The sequence below is a fragment of the Vigna angularis genome, chromosome 1 (assembly GCF_016808095.1).
Source record: "Vigna angularis cultivar LongXiaoDou No.4 chromosome 1, ASM1680809v1, whole genome shotgun sequence".
Classification (NCBI taxonomy): Eukaryota; Viridiplantae; Streptophyta; class Magnoliopsida; order Fabales; family Fabaceae; genus Vigna; species Vigna angularis.
The window spans coordinates 37,447,647-37,468,209 of record NC_068970.1 but is presented as its reverse complement, the minus strand read 5'-3'; the positions used below and the strand labels follow the sequence as shown (position 1 = coordinate 37,468,209).

Genomic DNA, 20,563 nt, shown 5'->3' with positions numbered 1-20,563 from the left:
AAGAAAGCATGTATCTCAAATAAGATTTTTAAACACAAATTCCATATATGAGAGTTTCAAAGATTACATTGATTCCCCAACAACAATACAAGGTTTAGTTCACCATATTCATGGTGAATCTAGATGAATAATAATGAAAGAATGAAAGATAAAACCCTAGAAAGGTAGAGAGGTAGCCTGAGCATCCAAGATCTTCCTTCAAAGGGGTGGAAAAGAGAGTGTTTGCTTTGTCCCAGCCAAAGATACAAACCCTAGGAAACCCTAAAGCTTATATACTATTCGTAAAATTACAGAAAATTAGGCCCAAGCCTAAAATAGTACCGCTCAGCGGTAAGTGCGCGAGTTCGTTTCTTCCCCTCAGCGGCCTTTTCACCCCTCAGCGGAGCCAACATGGGTTTCTGAGTGCCGCTCAGCGGTAAACTGCCGCTGAGCGGTGGTTGCGGCTGCTCCTTTTGCACTTTTTAATGTCTTTTCTGATTCCATTCCTATCCTTCTTCACTTCTTTCACCAAATTCTCCTTAAAACCTGCATAAAACACTGAAATCAAGCATAAACCTGTCCAGCTCTCTTATTTCTAAAAATATAACCAAAAGCATGATTTCAAGCTAGTTTCTAAGTGTTAAAGGTTGCTTTTAGTATCAAATTTAAGCATGAAAATAACAGTTTTTCAACTATTATCAGTGGTCATCCTTGACCTGAAAGTCGTCATTCATCTGGCCCACCACCAATTGGGAGTCTGTTTGACATTGTACTCTACGGACACCCATGTCACGGGCTAACTCCAGACCTGTCAACAAAGCTTCGTACTTCGCCTAGTTGTTAGAGACTTTGAATACCATAGAGTGTTCCAATATGAACCCGTTCAGTCCGCCTAGAACTACTCCCGCACCTCCAGCCGTTCGTTTGGATGCCCCATCCACAAACAACTTCCACTTAGTAAGGGGTGTTGTTTGGGGCAATTGGACCGCGAAGTCTGCCAAGTGTTGCCCTTTAACAGATCCCCTGGGCTCATCACGCATGCCGAACTCGGATAACTCCACCCGCCCAACATACCATCCTTTCCGCCAAATCGGGCTTCCTGAGGATCTTGGAGATGGGATGGTCCATCCAGACGATTACTTGGTGGCTCTGGAAGTACAGGCGAAGCCTCCGAGCTCCGTTCAGTAGCGCCAGCGCAACCTTTTCCACATATTGGTAACGAGTTTCTGTGTCTTCGATGACCCTGCTGACAAAATAGATAAGCCTCAGCTCCTACTTCTCTTGTACCAACACGACACTGATGGCCTCGATCGATACCCCGAGGTAAATATGCAAATCCTCCCCTCGTGTAGTCGATTTATGACCAGAGGGTGAGTCAACACCGCCTTTACTTCTTTGAACGCCTTCTCACAGTCTGCATCCTATTTTTCGACCGACCCCTTCTTCATTTTCTTTAACACGTGCCGAATGAGCTCTTCCAACTTAGGGATGAACCGAGAAAGATAGGTCAATCGCCCGACCAACTATTGAATCTCTTTTAGGTTAGAAGGGCTTCTCATCTCGAGGACCATCGTGCACTTATCCGGATTAGTCTCTATCCCTCGTGTCGTCCACATGAATCCTAGGAATTTCCGGCGGCCACCCCGAATGTACATTTGGATGGGCTTAACCTCATGTTGTACCGTCGGAATTGCTTGAAGACTTCTTCCAAGTCCTTAATATGCTCGTGGCCAGATTTTGAACGGACCACCATATCGTCCACGTACACGTCCATGCAACGTCCGATCTGGTCCGCGAAGATCTTGTCCATTAAGCGCTGATATGTTGCCCTAGCGTTCTTAAGGCCGAACGACATGACCGTCAATGCTGGGTAGCGGATGGGCGTCTTTAGGGCAAGCTTTGTTTAGGTCAGTTTAGTCGGTGCACATGCATCACTTTCGACTAGCCTCTTTTACCATGACCACATTCGCCAACCACGTGCTATACTTCACCTCTCTAATGAAGCCTGTTTCCTTTAACTTTCCTACCTCCTCCTCCACTACCTTCCTTTTCTCAACTCCCACCCTCCTCTTCTTTTGGGTGATCGGCCTTTCCTCCTTGAATAATGTCATCTTGTGAGACATGACCGAGGGGTGAATCCCTGGCATGTTGGTCGCCGTCTTGGCAAAGAGGTCGCGATTTAGCCCCAAGATGGAGTGCAAATCTCGCTCGACCTCTTCCTCTAGATTTTCAGCCATAGTCGTGACTTGGGAGTCATCCCTTCCCACGACGACCCGTTGTAACTCTCCCAGCGGTTCCTTCCGATCTTCTGTATTAGTCCGCGGGTCAAGGTCCACCATGGCTACCTCCAAGTGGCACACTTTCCTCCTAGTCGAGTGGGGATAAAGTTTTAGACCAGCAGCGTAACATTCTCGCGCTGTCTTTTGGTCAACCTTAACAGTGCATACAGTTCCCTTCTCCGTCGAATACTTCATAGTCAGATGGGGGTGGAGACTGGCGTTTAGGCAGGGTCGGCCTAGTAGTACATTTTAAGACGTGTTGGCCTCCACCAACAAATACCTCACCCTCTTCTCCTTGCTATCCCGTCCGAAACTATGGTGGGTGCAAAGGTCGACATAGCCCCTGATGTCCAGCCGCTCCCCAACAAAGCCAACTATCTTTTCGTTATAGGGGACTATCAGATCTTCTGATAAGTCCATCGTCATGTACGTCTTCCAATAAAGGATGTTTACAGAACTCCGCTGGTCGACGAGCACCTTACACTAGTGCAGAAAGGGCTTTAGACGTCTGTTCTTTTGGTTTTTTGACGTCCGACCCCCCCCCCCCCAACGTCTTTGTGGGTGACGTTAGTCAGACGTCGGGGGGTACACATCGGACGTCTATATACACGTCCGATGTGTCAGCCCCACGTCTATGTAGACGTCCGCTGTATCAGCCCCGACGTCTACACAGACGTCCGAGGTGTATCCCCCCGACGACCATATGCCTGAACGGTTTTGTACTAGGGATAGGGGTTGGACGTCGATTTGTGCACTGACAGACGTCTATAGACGTCCGTTACTGCACTAACCGACGTCTACTGGTATTTTTTTTAAAAAAAATTAATTTATTTTTGCAATAAAACCACACCTGAAAAGCAGAAAATTGTCCCAGAACAATATAGTATAATATATATATGCGTTTCATATAAAGAAAGTTCTACTTAACGTAAAAAATAATCCACTACCAAAACTATCAAGATATAAACTTAAACTAAAACTAAGCAATGTTCAACAACAAATAAAACTATTCCTAACTCCATCTTTGCAGAAGATAAGTTGTCCACTCCTGCCTTATTTGCCTAATTGTGTCATCTGGTATAGGAGATGTACTCTTGAAGCGCTGCAAAATTGAAGAAAGATTCATTATGGTTTCATATATGTTTGAAGATGAATTTGATTTGTAATGTATTCAAGGTATACATCATTACCTCATTCCAGTCATCTGTAATGACAGCTCGAATGATGGTCTTAATCCAACACATCACATAGAAGCCACATTCCCATGAATCTAGCTCCTGGTTACACTAAAATGACAAACTAAATAGTTAAGAATTTAGATCATTCAATAACATAGGAAATGAATTAGAACTATAAATGACTTACAACCTTTGGATACAAAATTTGAACCAGTTGACCTCAACATTTACCAATAACTCTGTACAGATTGAAAACACAAAGTAAAATTAATATAACTATATTTATCATAAAAGTTTAAGGTGAACATCAAATTCAAAGTCATTTTTGGAGAAACACTTACCCTTGAAGCATTGTTCTCAAGTCATTTTTCATCTTCCTATGCAACGAACAAAACCATATAATTTTACATTGTTTGGGAATGATGACCATCAGCTGTCAGTGCGACCTATCACGAAGGACAAATAGTTCTTTATCTAATTAAGGAAACTTTAATAATGAACTTTTACATATAACAACACCTACCCATCAATGTATGGCACAAGGTATACGTCTCTTTTTGACTCATCCATCCATGTTTGCAAATAATGTTGTCTGTTTTCAAGTGTGTTACCAGAAGGTTGAATGGTCCGAGGTTCAACAAATTCGTACATGGAAGACCGACCTTGGTCTACAACGATTGTGTCCATGTACCTAAAACAACAAAGTTAAGTTGTTAGAAACTATAAGAATCTAAATAAAAGTAATATGAAAGATAAAATTAACTATCTTACATGCACCACAGTTGAATGATGGAAATATTCAACATCCTGTCTCCCCCAATCACCTCCAATGCATCAGGCAATGTGATATATACTGGCACAAGGGGGGAAGACCAAATACTCTCAAATCCCAGTATAGTTCTAATGGTTCTTTCTTCAACCCGGGTAATCTTGTCATTAGCTTTGATAGAGGATCATCCTCCGCTTCAACCATGTCATCATCTTCATGTATGACTGTATCATGAATCGGCTGCTTCTAAGGACGTGTGAACTGAAGATAAGAATTTCATCAAAGAGTTATCAACAAATATTTGAAGAATAAACATATAAATACTAATAAAAAAGACATTACACCTGTGGAGTAGCAATGTGTGACATGATCAATGCTCTAGGCCAGGCTATAAATGATCCTATGGCCTCCCCCACAAAATTAATTTCTGGAGTGGGTACAGGCACCTGAGCCTGGGGATCCCGAATCTCGTCAATCGTCACACACACGTGGTAGGGTAATATGGAAACACCATGAATAGTCTGCCCTCCCTCAAGCACTCGTCCGACAGCCACAATGCGTGGGGGATCCCCATCAACCAACAGCTCATATTGACCGCTATACTGAGTAGGTTCTACAGCAGAGCATGATCCTCTAGTGTTGACACGAGGTGGTGTGGCAGTTTCAGCGGTCCCCATGTTGCCTTGCGTCATGGAATGCAGCTTCTCTTCAAGCGCTCTTTGTATTTCTTTTTGTTCTTGTAGCTGCTCCATGAATCGTTGCTCCATTGATCTCATGCTTTGGTTGAGTCTTTCCTCCCACTGAAGATCCATCTGCCTCAGTGTCTCCTGACTCATTGATGTTGTGGTTTTCTGTGCAGGGCCAAAGTAGTCACGAAGACCAATCGCCCCAGGAACTCCACGTACACTGTCACAAACATTTTTTTCAACGTGCATCACATCAATACAATGTCTAACATCAAGTTCACACCAATATCGAAGCTTAAAACATATTGATCGTTTCTTCCAAATGTTTTTTGCAAAGGTACTTTTATGATGTTTTCCAAACACAATGTCAATGTTTTTGACTTCGTTGTACACCTCTTCACCATTTCGGGGTATGCACACAACCTCATCCTCAGCGCTTCTATTAAATGCTTTTTTCAATCTACGATAAGGATGATTACGAGGAAGGAATTTTTGATGTCTTGTATATACCGTCTTCTGACCATGCTTCAATTGAAGGTAACTAGTGTTTTCTTCACATATGGGACATGCAAAATGACCTTTAACACTATAACCGCTCAAGTTTCCATACGCTGGGAAATCATTTATAGTGCAAAACAACATTGCACGCAAACGGAACTGTTCCTCAACATGTGAATCAAACACGTCGACCCCTTCTTCCCACAACAATTTCAAATCATCAATTAAAGGTTTTAAGTAAACATCAATGTCATTTCCAGGTTGTCTAGGACCCGATATCATCATGGAAAACATCACATATTTTCTCTTCATGCACAACAAAGGAGAAAGATTGTAAATCATCAACATAACTGGCCATGAACTGTGTTTACTACTTAAGTTTCCATAAGGATTCATACCATCAGTTGCAAGTGCAAGTCTTAAGTTTCTTGGATCTGCACCAAATTCTGGAAATTTTTCATCGATCTTTTTCCATTGTGGTGAATCAGCAGGGTGTCGAAGAAGATTATCGCACTTTCTTTCGTCAAAGTGTCATTTAAGGTTCTTTGCATCTTCTTTAATAGAGAACATACGTTTGAACCTAGGTATTATAGGCAAATACCACATCACCTTAGCAGGTGCACCATCATTACCTTCATTAGTAGTGTTTCTGTCAGATTTCTTTTTAAAACGGGATAAACCACATGTTGGACAATACTTTAGCGAAGCAAACTCCCTTGTGTACAAAACACAATCATTAGGACAAGCATGTATCTTTTGATATTCAAGACCCATTGGACATAAAAAAAAAAATTTCCTCGTAATTACGAATAGGTAGAGTACTATTTTCTGGAAGCATCTCCTTCAACAACTCCAACAACTCGGTGAAACTTTTTTCGGTCCATCCATTCCTTGCTTTTAAACTAAACAACTTTAAAGTTGCAGAGAGACGTGTAAAGTTCGAGCATCCTGGGAACAACGGTTGCTCTGAATCATTTATAAGAGAATCATACAAATTAGCTCTTCCAAAATTATCTTCACTGACATCACGTATCATGTCCTCTAAATGATCACTCATCCATTCTTCGACATAATCCGTTCCTCGTGACGTGGTAGGCTGGTTCAGTACTTCTCCATGCCAAGTCCAAACGGTATAAGTCCTCATTATGCCGAACATGAATAGATGGTCACGCACATTGCCTAAGTCTTGCCGTATTTGATTAAGACAACGAACACAATGACAAAAATATGTCCCGTTCATAGACTTAGCATTTTGTTCAACGTATTACAAGAACTCTGAAACACCCTTATCATATTCTTCACTGATGCGACGTTCATTCGTCCAGCTTCGATCCATACTATGTTCGTAAAATCATCAGTATAAGTTTTTTAACTCTCACAAGGTTAGGCCCTACCTATTCAAAAAAATTAATTTTCATAATTTGCTAAGACACATGCAAAGAACTCTACTTCATAAAATTGATAAGATTTCGGCAGCATTTTGCATTGGTCTCCGAAATACACGAAATGAGAGTAGTCAACGATGACCACAATCAAATATGCATCCGGAGAACAACACAAATACTGAACCAAAATTTTATCAATCTTATCCATAAACTCCAACTTACATGTTATTGCAAATTATGAAAATTAATTTTCTCAAACTGTCCAATCGGACAATTTAAAATTTAACACAAACGATTAAAAGATTAATCGTTTGTGTTAAATTTCAAACGGGAACTAAGTGTCACTCAATGATTTGATACTTATAATTTAACATGACAATTATAATAACACAACCAATACATGCATATTCAAAAGCCAATAACACATGCAGACCTTAAAGTCAAAAACATGCATACACAAAACCCAATAACATGCATACAAAAAAATTATCAACGAAGAAGCTAACCTGAAAAGCAGATTCCAAATGAAATAGAGGCAAATCGAGGAGGGCACGACCTAAAACGTAGGCCAAAAACAGTCAAAAACGCCGCCCAAGAACACGCAAGAAACTGCACCAAAACGCACCGAAAACGATTTTTAATCGGTTCAAATCAAAGATATTTCATCACAGAACAATTTAATCGGATTAAAAGTAAACTTAAACGGTCCAAAAGAGAGAAAACGCACCTGGAAATGCAATGCCGTAGAGTGAAATCGCGGGGAAGAGGATGAACAGTGAGCGTAACTCCTTGCGGGTTCGCCGTTTTAGTATAAATGGCACTAGACGTCCGGTACTAGGGGGCCCCGACGTTTATAATATTATAGACGTCGGGGCCATAACTAATATGGCGTGTTTTGGATTTAAAAATTGATATTCACGGGGGGTTTTAGACGTCCGTTGGAGGGGCCCCGACGTTTATAATATTATAGACGTCTGGCCCCCGCCACAACGGACATTTAAGAGGCTGAACACAATTAACTCTTCAACTATCCTGTCAGCAACTTAAACGTCCGTTGTGGGGGGGGGGGGGACGTCTATAATATTATAAACGTCGGGGCCCCTCCAACGGATGTTTAAGAGGCTGAAACAATTAACTCTTCAACTTCCCTGTCAGCCGTTTAAACGTCCGTTGTGGGGGGGCGGACGTCTATAATATTATAAACGTCAGGCCCCTCCAACGGACGTTTAAGTTGCTGACAGGGTAGTTGAAGAATTAATTGTTTCAGCCTCTTAAACGTCCATTAGAGGGGTCCCGACGTTTATAATATTATAGACGTCCCCCCCCCCCCCCCCCCCACAACGGACATTTAAGTTGCTGACAAGGTAGTTGAAGAGTTAATTGTTTCAGCATCTTAAACGTTCGTTTGAGGGGCCCCGACGTTTATAATATTATAGACGTTCGGCCTCCCCACAACGGACGTTTAAGTTGCTGACAGGGTAGTTAAAGAGTTAATTGTTTCAGCCTCTTAAACATCCGTTGGAGGGGCCCCGACGTTTATAATATTATAGACGTCCCTCCCCACAACGGACGTCTACAGTCCCACTTATTTACGGATATGCCACCGGTCAATTATTTACATTGGTGTTTTTGTGGACGGACGTCTATTGGGTGACGTTAAAGGTTAATTCTGCACTAGTATTACAGAACTCATTTAGATAAGGAAAACAACTTTGAAACCATCACCAACAACTCCGGAAAGGTTCAAAACCCCTCAAAACGACCTAAAGAACATCCAAAAATGATACCCAAAACCTCGAAAACCACCCAAAACTGTCCTGGATGATTTTCTAACGACAATAATCGATTACCATATGTGATAATCTATTATTGTCAAGAGCTTTGAAGAAAATATGACCCTATGACTAGAATAATCAATTATCAAGTGAGGTAATCGATTATTCTTATCAATTTTTTACAGCAACCTGATTTTTATGGTTTTGGTGCATCTTAGACATATCCAAATGATCAATTTAGAATCTCTAGCACTAATATTGATACTAAAACATGTTTATAGATGAAATAGACTACTATACTGCTTATTTGGATAGGAATTAGATGCATCAACCCAATTCAACAACTCCAAAGTGCCTAAACTCAATTCTATCATGTTATTATATCCTATTATCTCTTCCACACCAGATTTCACTTATTTAAATGTCTAGACAACTCATAATAGGTCTAACAATACACTTTAAACTCCTTAAGACCGTTCACAACCCTTTCCTCAAAACCCCACTTTTACACTAAAAACGCTAGAAAACTTCCCCAATGACTTACTCCTTTTGTTTCATCTCAAATTTTAAATCAGAAGACACCTCTAACAAGTTTCAAATGACATAAAACAAGACCTTAAATACCATATATATAACTTGTTACCAATAAGGAGTATTGGTAAATCTTGAAGAAATTTGTTTTGATGATGCTACAAGAAGTTTTAGTTGAAAAAGATATTAGAATTAGTTAAAAGCAATTTGTAGAAATTAAATGTAGTAGGAAATTCTTGTAAACTTTGTAAACTTGCATTTTTAACTGCAATAATCGATTATGGAATGGCAATAATCGATTATCACAGAGTCATACTGGAATAATCGATTATTGCTCAGGATAATCGATTATCACTTTTTTGAAAACGCCATAACGGACACAAATAATCGATTATCACTTATGATAATCGATTATCAGTGGCAGTTGGGAGATGTCTTTTCAGTTTTTGACCCTGCACGAAACTAGGCTTATAAATAGAGGTCTTCACAGCTCTTAGAAAGAACTTTTCAATTGAGAGTATTAGAGCTTTGTGCCTAAGGGAAGCTCTCTGTGAGTGAAAAGGATCTATGCCATTTTGAGAATACAGTTTGTCTGAGGAAGTTCTCAAAGTGATAGAGTGCTCTTGTCTGGTCTTGTGAATAGGAGAAGCTCGCGCTTTGTGTGTCAAAGGTCGGAGCAGTTCTCTTCAAGTTGACAGAGCTGTTGCTTCCGGTTCGTGCGTCGAAGGAAGCTCTTCCGGTTCGTTTGTCGAAGGAAGGTGTTTTCTATTCTTTGTTCATTTCATTTATCTTGTAATCTGTACAACTATATTTTTAGTGAAAAAGGTTAATCACTATTTATAGTGATTAACGACTGGACGTAGAATCTTTTGATTCGAACCAGGATAAAAATTTTGTGTTGATTTTCTTGATCCCTAAACTCTTAGCACATCAACTGTTCGATAAAAGTTCGCTAAGAAAATCAATTTTTGAAACCGACTATTTTAACTTGTGTTGTTATCGTTACACGCTTTCCGCTATCTATATTTTATTCCGCTGCGCGACTCTATAACGGTACCGATTGTTCCGACAATTGGTATCAGAGCTTGCTTTGATAGTTTTTCAAATTTTTCGAAAATGGGCGGTCATAACCAAGTTTATGCTAAGGGTGCTTCTATTTATAGACCTCCTTTGTTTACGGGGGAAAATTATGCGTTTTGGAAAATTAGAATGCAAATATTTTTGGAGTCTATTGACAAGGGTATTTGGGAAGTTGTTATGAATGGACCAATTGTTCCCACTATTTTTGTAAATGATATGCAGGTAGAAAAACCATTTTTACAGTGGACTATGGATGAAAATAGAATGGCACAATATGATGTTAGGGCTAGGAACATAATTTTATCTGCACTAACCCTTTATGATTTTTTCAAAGTTTCTGTTTATGAAAATGCTCAGGAAATGTGGGAATTTTTAAGAGTCACTCATGATAAAGTCACAGATGTTGTTAAGTTGACGTTGTTCGATTCAAGCTCCTCAAGCTCAAACAATTCAAATGAGCAAGAAAATCTATGCTTAATGGCCAGCAATGAATCATCTAAAAGCCAACTCTTGAAGAAAAAGAAGGACAATCAAGGCTCCTCATCAAGCTTTAAATGTTATGGATGTGGTGAAAAAGGCCATATAAAAGCCGTTTGTCCAATTATCAAGAAAATTCACTAAACAAAGAAGGTCCACATTGCTTGGGTTGATAATGACTCAAGTAGTTCAAGTGATTCTGATGAAGAAGCAAACTTGTGTTTGATGGTAAATACTGATGATACTGCAAGCCAAGTAAGTTGCTCTAGCCTTGACACTAGTGAATTTGATGTACAAAAAGTTTTTCTTGAATTGCTTGATGAATCTGAGAAATTGAATGTTGCTCATAAAAATTTGAGAAAGGAATTTAAACAATTGCAAATTAAATATGATAAGGCATTAGATGAGGAAGTAAGTTTGAGAAATAAAATTTGCAACTTGGAAATGAAAGAGTCTTCAAATGTTGAACATCCTGTTGAATGGCTTTCATGTAAGAGTCATATGCTTGATATTGATATTCTTGAAAATCTTCTTGAAGTTGCAACTGGAAATAATAATGTTGAAATGCCTATAACTGTTAAAAATTTTTATAAAAACAAAAGTGTTTTTAAAAGTAAGAACCAAATTAAAAGAACCCGTAGGGTATGGGTTGAAAAAGGAATTGTGTCTTATAAAAACCCAAATGTTGTCACATGCTTTTATTGTATGAAAAAGGGGCACACTTCTAACAAATGTAGAATTAAACATTTTGATGTTCCAAATGAAAAATATGCTTGGATTCCTGTTATAAAGTAAATTGTCTCTAACCTCAAAGGACCCAAATGAGATTATGGGGACCAAAACTCTATTGTTTTGTTTTGTAGGTTAATTTTTCAAAAGGAAAAGAAGACTTTATGGTATCCTGGTATTTTTTAAGAGCTTTGAAATAATTTATGAATGTTAGATGTGTCTTAAGTTGAAAATTTGGCCCAAATTTGTGTTTTTCAGAAATTAACGTAAATAATCGATTACCAAGGGTAATAATCGATTATCTCGTCCTCAAAAATTTGGATTTTGACAATTTGGTTCGCACATAATCGATTATTTAAAGTAATAATCGATTATCTTAAGTCACAGCATAAAAAAAAAACTTTTTTTAAATTTTTTTTTTTTAGAGTGTGTTTTTAAAAGGGGATTATTACATTCAGGGGAAGATATATGGTTTTGTTAGATATCTTGTTTTTATCTCTATTATGGATTAATTAATACTGTTTGTACTTCTTAATTGGAGTTAAATTTTTGTTTCTCTTATATTCCATGAGGTATTCTGTTCTTTCATGTTATGAAATTTCAATTTTATTTCTGTTTTGAAATGCATCAATTCTTTTGTTGAGGGGGAGATCATATTTAGGGGGAGCATTTAACATCAAATCTTTTTGCTTCTGATAAAAAAGGGGGAGAAGAATAATACAAGGGGAGAAGTATAAATTAATACAGGTATTGCTAACTTTGTTGTTGTCTGTTAGCTTGTATGTTTTGCAGGTAAGCCAAAATTGCTTTTAAAATTGAATTTTTTATCATCATCAAAAAGGGGGAGATTGTTACCAATAAGGAGTATTGGTAAATCTTGAAGAAATTCGTTTTGATGCTGCTGCAAGAAGTTTTAGTTGAATAAGATATTAGAATTAGTTAAAAGCAATTTGTAGAAATTAAATGTAGTAGGAAATTCTTGTAAACTTTGTAAACTTGCATTTTTAACTGCAATAATCGATTATGGAATGGCAATAATCGATTATCACAGAGTCATACTGGAATAATCGATTATTGCTCAGGATAATCGATTATCACTTTTTTGAAAACGCCATAACGGACACAAATAATCGATTATCACTTATGATAATCGATTATCAGTGGCAGTTGGGAGATGTCTTTTTAGTTTTTGACCCTGCACGAAACTAGACTTATAAATAGAGGTCTTCACAGCTCTTAGAAAGAACTTTTCAATTGAGAGTATTAGAGCTTTGTGCCTAAGGGAAGCTCTCTGTAAGTGAAAAGGATCTATGCCATTTTGATAATACAGTTTGTCTGAGGAAGTTCTCAAAGTGATAGAGTGCTCTTGTCTGGTCTTGTGAATAGGAGAAGCTCGCGCTTTGTGTGTCAAAGGTCGGAGCAGTTCTCTTCAAGTTGACAGAGTTGTTGCTTCCGGTTCGTGCGTCGAAGGAAGCTCTTCCGGTTCGTTTGTCGAAGGAAGGTGTTTTCTATTCTTTGCTCATTTCATTTATCTTGTAATCTGTACAACTATATTTTTAGTGAAAAAGGTTAATCACTATTTATAGTGATTAACGACTGGACGTAGAATCTTTTGATTCGAACCAGGATAAAAATTTTGTGTTGATTTTCTTGATCCCTAAACTCTTAGCACATCAATTGTTCGATAAAAGTTCGCTAAGAAAATCAATTTTTGAAACCGACTATTTTAACTTGTGTTGTGATCGTTACACGCTTTTCGCTATCTATATTTTATTCTGTTGCGCGACTCTATAATGGTACCGATTGTTCCGACATAACTCGAACCCTTATCTTTGAAACTTGCCCGTCAAACCTCCACTTTTAACTACAAAGTTCCATAACTTTGATAGCTCACTGCACCTTGAACATTTTAGTCAATTCACAACATCAACACAACTTCATAACACACAGTTCATCATCACAATAACATCAATATCACATACTATCAGAAACCAATCATCAACTAACCAAATATAGCCATTAAATAAACTAATGCTAACATGCACAGTGAAATTCTATTTAAATAAATTTATCTTACATGCAAGCATCAAACTTATACAATCAACGTAATTGAAAGATACAAAACTAGCTTCCCTTACCTAAAACTCTTCTTCTTCACGGCAACACCCAAGATCACGAGACGCGGGAAGGAAACCTTCTTCAAAACTTTAAACCCCAAATCACCACAAATCAGAAAGAGGAAAGGAACCACAAATTTGAATCCTAAAATGATCATGAAGAACGTTGCATCAAAGTCACCGAAAACTCACTGTGAAGAAGCCGCAACTCTACTGTCACAAAGGCAACGTTGTTGCTGCCACACCCACGAACAGAAACGCCTTTCTACGGGGAGGAATGGGTTTCCTCCTGCTACTCCTTTCCTTTAACACTAGGGTTTTGCAAGAAAAAGAAAGAAGGAAAAGGGGAGAAATTTACGTTTATTTGAACTTAAATTTTGAAAAAGAAATTCTTATTTCATTTACATCAAATAAAAAAGATTTGAAAACGGCTTTAACTAAATTGTGAAAAGTGTAGTAATTTACTAGTGCTTAGAAAATATAATATTACAAAATTTGAAGTGTTGATATATTTGGTTGATTTATCAACACATAACTGAAATTTCATGATGCATATTTTTATATAATCACAGTTTCTTAACATTTAATGAACAACAAAGAAAATTGAAACTTGTGTAAAAATATTATTAATTATTTATATCTTTGTTTACAAATTGAAACAGATTATAGAATTGTTTTTTTACTTTTTCCTTTTATATATATATATTATTAATTATTTATTATTTCTCCTATTTAATACACTGATTATATTTTATTCATGAATGTTAGATAATGTCAAATTAATTTGAGCAATGAAAAATTAATTAAAATAGGTAAATAATTGAAAAAAAAATGAACCTGACGTGAATCGAACACGCAACCTTCTGATCTGGAGTCAGACGCGCTACCATTGCGCCACAGATCCAATATTATTTACTTACAAGTTTTGTTCTTAATATTTATTCTGAATATTAATATTAATCCTTCAAATATAATAGAAACTCGGGTGTTCCTTTTTCTATATCATAAGACTGTCTCTAACCCTTAAATAAGAATAACACGTCTTAATTATTATTTTTTATAAGTTTTTTCTTTTATTTAAAATTGATCTTTTTTAATATGAAAAAAAGAGTTTTACTTTTAGAGATATTTTTTTTACTAAATTATCATCCGAATAAATATTTTAGATTTTTTTATATATAATACTTCAAAGACTAGGTTTTGTGAAAAATGGATTCTTTAGTCTTTGATATCCAATTGTGTATTTTTTTATAGTGAACGAAAGTCTATCAAAAGAATTAAATACGTTTAACAGTTTGAAGCTAACAATTACAACTATATATAAGAGAAGGATTAAGTGGGTTGATAAAGGTATTTAAAAAGAAAAACTTCCTTTTATAGGTTTACATTAGGAAACAATGAATTGAAAACTAATATATAACAATATGCTTGTAGCACTCTAGTTTTTTGAGAGGTAAAGTTAAAAAATTATGGTGATAACAAGAAATATCATAATGTTTAGAATTTATATTTATAATCAAAGTTTGATTTGTTAAGAGTAAGTTTGGTGTATTTGGAGGAATAATTGAAAAATATGCTGGAGTGCTCATCAAAAATTAAATTTTGAGTAATAAATAAATTACTTATTTATATGAAAATTTGTATCAATTTAACTTAATCATTACTTTTCTGCCTTCTCCAAATTATATTATGGCAACATAGTAATTTTTTAATTGTTTTCAAATTTTGAGAGTTTAAATAATTTGAAGTTCAGAGAGATTATATTTTAAATAAAATGAAGAATAAACAGTTATAACGTATTTATAGATTTGATATTTGGTAAATCGATCGGTTGGGCAACATAAACCGAGCTGTCGATCTTAAACCACAATTAAAATTTAGGTTTAATGTCTCCGTAGGTCCCTATTTTGGTCATGAATTTCAAATAGGTCCTCTTCATTTTCGGCGTATCAATTGAGTCCTTGTTTTTGTAAAATTGAATCAATTACAGGCCTGCCGTTAATTTGGAGAAACGGCCGTTACGGTATTGGTTAGGTGGCATGGTTGAGTGCAGTAACTAATCAGACGTGGCATTTAAAACGATTTTTGTATTAAATAATTGGTATGCACCTTTGATTATTCAGTTTTGGGTAAGGGCATACTAGGAAATTTGAAAAAATTAAACGCCAAGAGGTTTTAATTGACGAATGCACATGAGATTGGGGAAAGAAATTGAGGGTTTTTAATATTAGGGTTCGCGTGAGAGGCCAAGAATGGGATCCTAAGTTCGATCCAAAAATCAGGTGTATCTTTGTTCGATTCGAAGTGGGAGGGTGCGCGTTCTTTGTTCGATTCGAAGTGGGAGGGTGCGCGTTCTTTGTTCGATTCGAAGTGGGAGGGTGCGCGTTCTTTGTTCGATTCGAAGTGGGAGGGTGCGCGTTCTTTGTTCGTTTCGAAGTGATGGATAATGAAGTGCAAAAGTCGCATTCTTGTTCATCTTCGACATGCAATGGGTGGCGGAATCAAAACTGTGATGTCGTTTTTCGTGGTGGTGGAGTATCTACCATTGATGGTGTATCACCCCTTTGCCTCTGTGGAGAGAAAACAATGGTAAGAACAGCTAGAACTGCTAAGAACAGAGGGAAGCAATTCTGGAGCTGCCCTAAGTACAAGGTAAGAACGTGTAGAAGTAGGGTTTTGTTTGAGTGGAAAGTGGTTTTAATTTTTATTTTTTTCACAGACTGGACATGAAGGTGGTTGCAATTTCTTCAAATGGTGTTGTGAAGACGGTGATGACAAAAGCTATACGAATGTGAAGTGGGAAGAAAAGCATGAGTCTTTGTCAAAGACAAGAGAAATGGGAGGTGGATCGAAGATGATGAGTAATTTGATTAAATCTGTCAACGTTGTGGAGAAATGGATGAAGGTGTTGACAGGATTAGTTATTTTGATTTTTTTACTTAATATTATTGTAATTTCAATATGGATCATAAATCCATAATGTAGTAGTGTTGATCGTATTCTTAGGAAGAAATTAGCTGGGTTTTTCGGTTTGTTAGGATGGAACTGTTTATGTATATGACTAGATGTAGTAGTGTTTATGTATATGACTAGATGTGAAGGAATGAAGTTGTGTTACTGAAGTGATAAACATAATAAATTGAGGTTTTGGTTTAATTTAGCAGGTTTTAAGCCTTTTGAAAATTGTATAATGTTTATTTTATTCACAGCAATGTTACATAATAATTAACGCTCGGTCCGGTCGTCCTACCGTGTGTATCGCTCGTCAAACTAGGTCCCTGTTCCCTAGCGTTCGGTTTAGTCGTCGTCCCTCGTGTACCGCTCGTCCACCTACGTCCGTGCTCAAGACCTTTCGGTGTGGTCGTCCTCCCTTGTCTAGCGCTCGTCCAACTACGTGCGTGCTCAAGACCGTTCGGTGTGGTCGTCCTCCCTTGTCTAGCGCTCGTCCAACTACGTGCGTGCTCAAGACCGTTCGGTGTGGTCGTCCTCCCTTGTCTAGCGCTCGTCCAACTACGTGCGTGCTCAAGACCGTTCGGTGTGGTCGTCCTCCCTTGTCTAGCGCTCGTCCAACTACGTGCGTGCTCAAGACCGTTCGGTGTGGTCGTCCTCCCTTGTCTAGCGCTCGTCCAACTACGTGCGTGCTCAAGACCGTTCGGTGTGGTCGTCCTCCCTTGTCTAGCGCTCGTCCAACTACGTCCTTGTTGAAGAGCGTTCGGTCTGGTGGTCCTCCCTTGTCTAGCGCTCGTCCAACTACGTCCGTGTTAAAGACGGTTCGGTCTGGTCGTCCACCCTCGTGCATCGCTCTTCCAACAACCTCCGTGCTGCAGACCGTTCGGTGTGGTCGTCCTCCCTTGTCTAGCGCTCGTCCAACTACGTAATATAACCAAAACATTGTAATACATCCAAAACAGTTCCTGGTCATTGACAAAATAGTTCCTGCTCATTGTAATACAACCAAAACAGTTCCTGGTCATTGACAAAATAGTTCCTGCTCATTGTAATACAACCAAAACAGTTCCTGGTCATTGACAAAATAGTTCCTGCTCATTGTAATACATCCAAAACCATACATAGTTGGCATCATTGTCATTCATTAAATTACATAGCAGTAAAACAATTAACCTTGTTCCTTAGACTATTACATAACCAAAGTTCCTTAGACTATTACACACATCTATAGTTCAGCTTCCTCATCATTCATACACACTTCAGATAATTGCGATGATGGCATGATTGGTTCTTCGGTTGCTTTCGGGCAACGACTCCTGTTGTGCCCAACCTCCCTACATATCCCGCATCTCTTCCGCAAACCACCCTTGCTCACTCGTGAATCATCCTTTCTGATCTCCCACTGCTCCAGTCTTCTTTTCCTTTTAGGTCTTCCAGGCATAACCTTTTTCCTAGGAGGCATGACATCCGAATATGGTGTTAGGTCCCACATGTTGTTGCCGTTGATGGGATATACGATTGATGCATAGGTTTCTTCATAGGTGGACTTTAGAAAGCAAGCCGGAATGAACTGCTGGCCATCAATATTAAGAAACTTCATTGCGGCAAGGGAGTGACAACATGGAATTCCTGTGATGCTCCATCTCCTGCACGAGCAGGAGAACTCGTCTATGTTTACAACAAATTTTTCTCCACTTTGGGAGACGTGTCTTACTTCAAACAGTTTGTGTGCTGACCAGCTATAAAGAAATAAAAAATTTAAACAACACATTTAAGTGTCTGACATAAAGTTTACGAAGGAATGAATAAACATTTATGAAGTTATGAATAAAGTTACCTAGGTATCCAATTCTTGGTTGCTTGGGATTCCTTTGTAAATCTGGCCTGGATCTTTGGACAAATTGGTCCTGAAAATGATTGTATCTTAGACCTGTTTTTTGCCCATCTTTGCATTATGTATACCCTAATTTCTTCCAGCATTGTTATGATTGGTTTAGTCCTGGTGTGAACCAAGACACTGTTGAAAGCCTCACTGATATTGTTGACCAATGTGTCACATTTTGGTGTTGGACTGAATCTGGACCTTGACCAATATCTACAACAGATGATATATACACATGTTAAAACTGCAACTAATATGGACAAACATAAAATAATATAGAAAGGGCAAAAATAATTAATACAAATTGTCAACCTTGGAGGGATGGCAATCAAATGCTTGAATGCGTCTTCATTTATATCTTTAATGTTTCTCATCTCCCTTTCCCAGTTTTGTGGATGAGTGGCAGTAGCTGCCCTCCACATCAGCTGTTTCAGATTTTTACCAGGAAACTTTTTCCTAAAGTTTGAATATAAGTGTCTGACACAAAATCTCTGGTCAACACCTGGGAGTAACTGTTGTATGGCTGGTAGTAGACCCTGTGGTGTTAACATAAATGATTTATCACCATATCAAATTAATGAACCAATATTTGAAAGAAGCAATTTAAATATGATTATTACCTTTTGTTGGTCGGAGACAAAAGTAATTGAAGAACACACTTCTCCACCACCAAGATCATCAATCAAAAGTTCCAAAAACCACATCCATGAATCTTTGTTTTCGACTTCTACCACCGCATATGCAATGGGCAACATTTGATCATTTCCATCCCTCCCAACAGCCGTCAACAGCTCACCACCATACTTCCCTTTCAAAAAGGCTCCATCTAATCCAATTATTGGCCTACAGCAGACAAAACTGTCTTTGCATGCCTTCAGACAACAGTAAAATCTCTTGAAAATTAACTCACCCTCATTATTCTCAACATGGACCTTAACTGTAGATCCTGGATTTCTTTCCAACAACTCATGCGCATAATCATATATCCTCTTATATTGTTCATTAAAGGACCCATCAATTTCATTAGAAGCAATAGCTTTGGCTCTATAAGCCATAGACCTTGATATACCTATGTTCCACTTCCTTTGAACTTTTTCACGAATATCAACACCCTTCATCTTAGGATTTTCCTGAACTGTTTTCACCAACTTTTTGCTCAACCACTTGGCGTCAACTAACTTCAGGTTGAACTCCCTGCTGCATGTATGAATGTCTTTTTTAGTTCTCAGCTGCCATGATTTTACAGCCTCCATATAACCAAAGTATATGGTCCATGGGCATTCTCCTTTTGCACCAAAGCACTTCATCCTCAATCTTCTCTTGTCATTTTTTACAAACTTTATATTCCTCCCATTTTCCAAGGCATACCCTTTTACAGCATCTAAAATATCTTGCTTTTCTGCAAAAAAAGTCCCAACTTCCCATGTAAAGTCTACCATACTTTTTGGCATACAAAAAATACCAAACCTCCCATAACCTTCACTGTCATTAACCTCTTCATCACTATCTGTTGCACTAAAAAATTCCTCAGATTTCCACTCAAAATCTGACAATCCTCTATCGTCATGACCATCACATTCAACACTGACATTATCACGGTCATCATCACTATCATAAAGACTTTCTACTTGTACTTCTACTTCTACTTCGACATTACAATCTACATCATCATCTATATCACATTCAACACTCACATCTACTAGGCCCTCTAAGCACTCATTAATTCCATGTACATCACCTTCTTCAGTAGATGTACTCCAACTACAAAGATAAACTTCATCCTCCACGACTCCTTCACACACATTCAACTCTTGCTCTTCTTCAACCTCATGCAACTCTTGTACGTGACCATGACCTTCAACCTCTACTTCAACAGCACCACCATCTTCTTCACCCTCGTTCACCTCTTGTAAGTCACCATCAACTACATCATTTACTTCAACACCGTCACCATCTTCTTCACAAACATTGACCTCTTGTAAGTCACCATCAACTACACCATTTACTTCAACACCGTCACCATCTTCTTCACAAACATTGACCTCTTGTAAGTCACCATCACCTTCACCATTTCCTTTAACAGAATCACCATCTTCTTCAACCTCTTTTTGTACTGTACCATTAACTTCAACTTCTCCTTCATCATTAGTAATGTCTTCAAGCATATGAATGACTTCGGGATCAGAAACTACATGGACAACGTATAAGTGAACTTCACCATTAAGCCTAGCTAAGTTAGCCATATGCAT

The 20,563-nt window shown here is 38.0% G+C and overlaps 1 protein-coding gene and 1 non-coding gene across 2 annotated transcripts; both read right to left on the bottom strand.

Moving 5' to 3' along the window:
- Window positions 1–14,315: 14,315 nt before the first annotated feature.
- Window positions 14,316–14,387, bottom strand: TRNAW-CCA (transfer RNA tryptophan (anticodon CCA)). The gene has a single exon. It is a non-coding gene; the product is annotated as a tRNA-Trp (tRNA).
- Window positions 14,388–17,505: 3,118 nt separating this feature from the next.
- LOC128194973 (uncharacterized) lies at window positions 17,506–20,563 on the bottom strand. Its single transcript, XM_052871626.1, has 4 exons — window positions 18,935–20,563; window positions 18,627–18,850; window positions 18,270–18,527; window positions 17,506–18,078 (listed from the first exon to the last, which is right to left on the bottom strand). Exons 1-4 carry the CDS (start codon window positions 20,561–20,563, stop codon window positions 17,658–17,660), a joined length of 2,532 nt encoding a protein of 843 aa, XP_052727586.1. The 3' UTR covers window positions 17,506–17,657.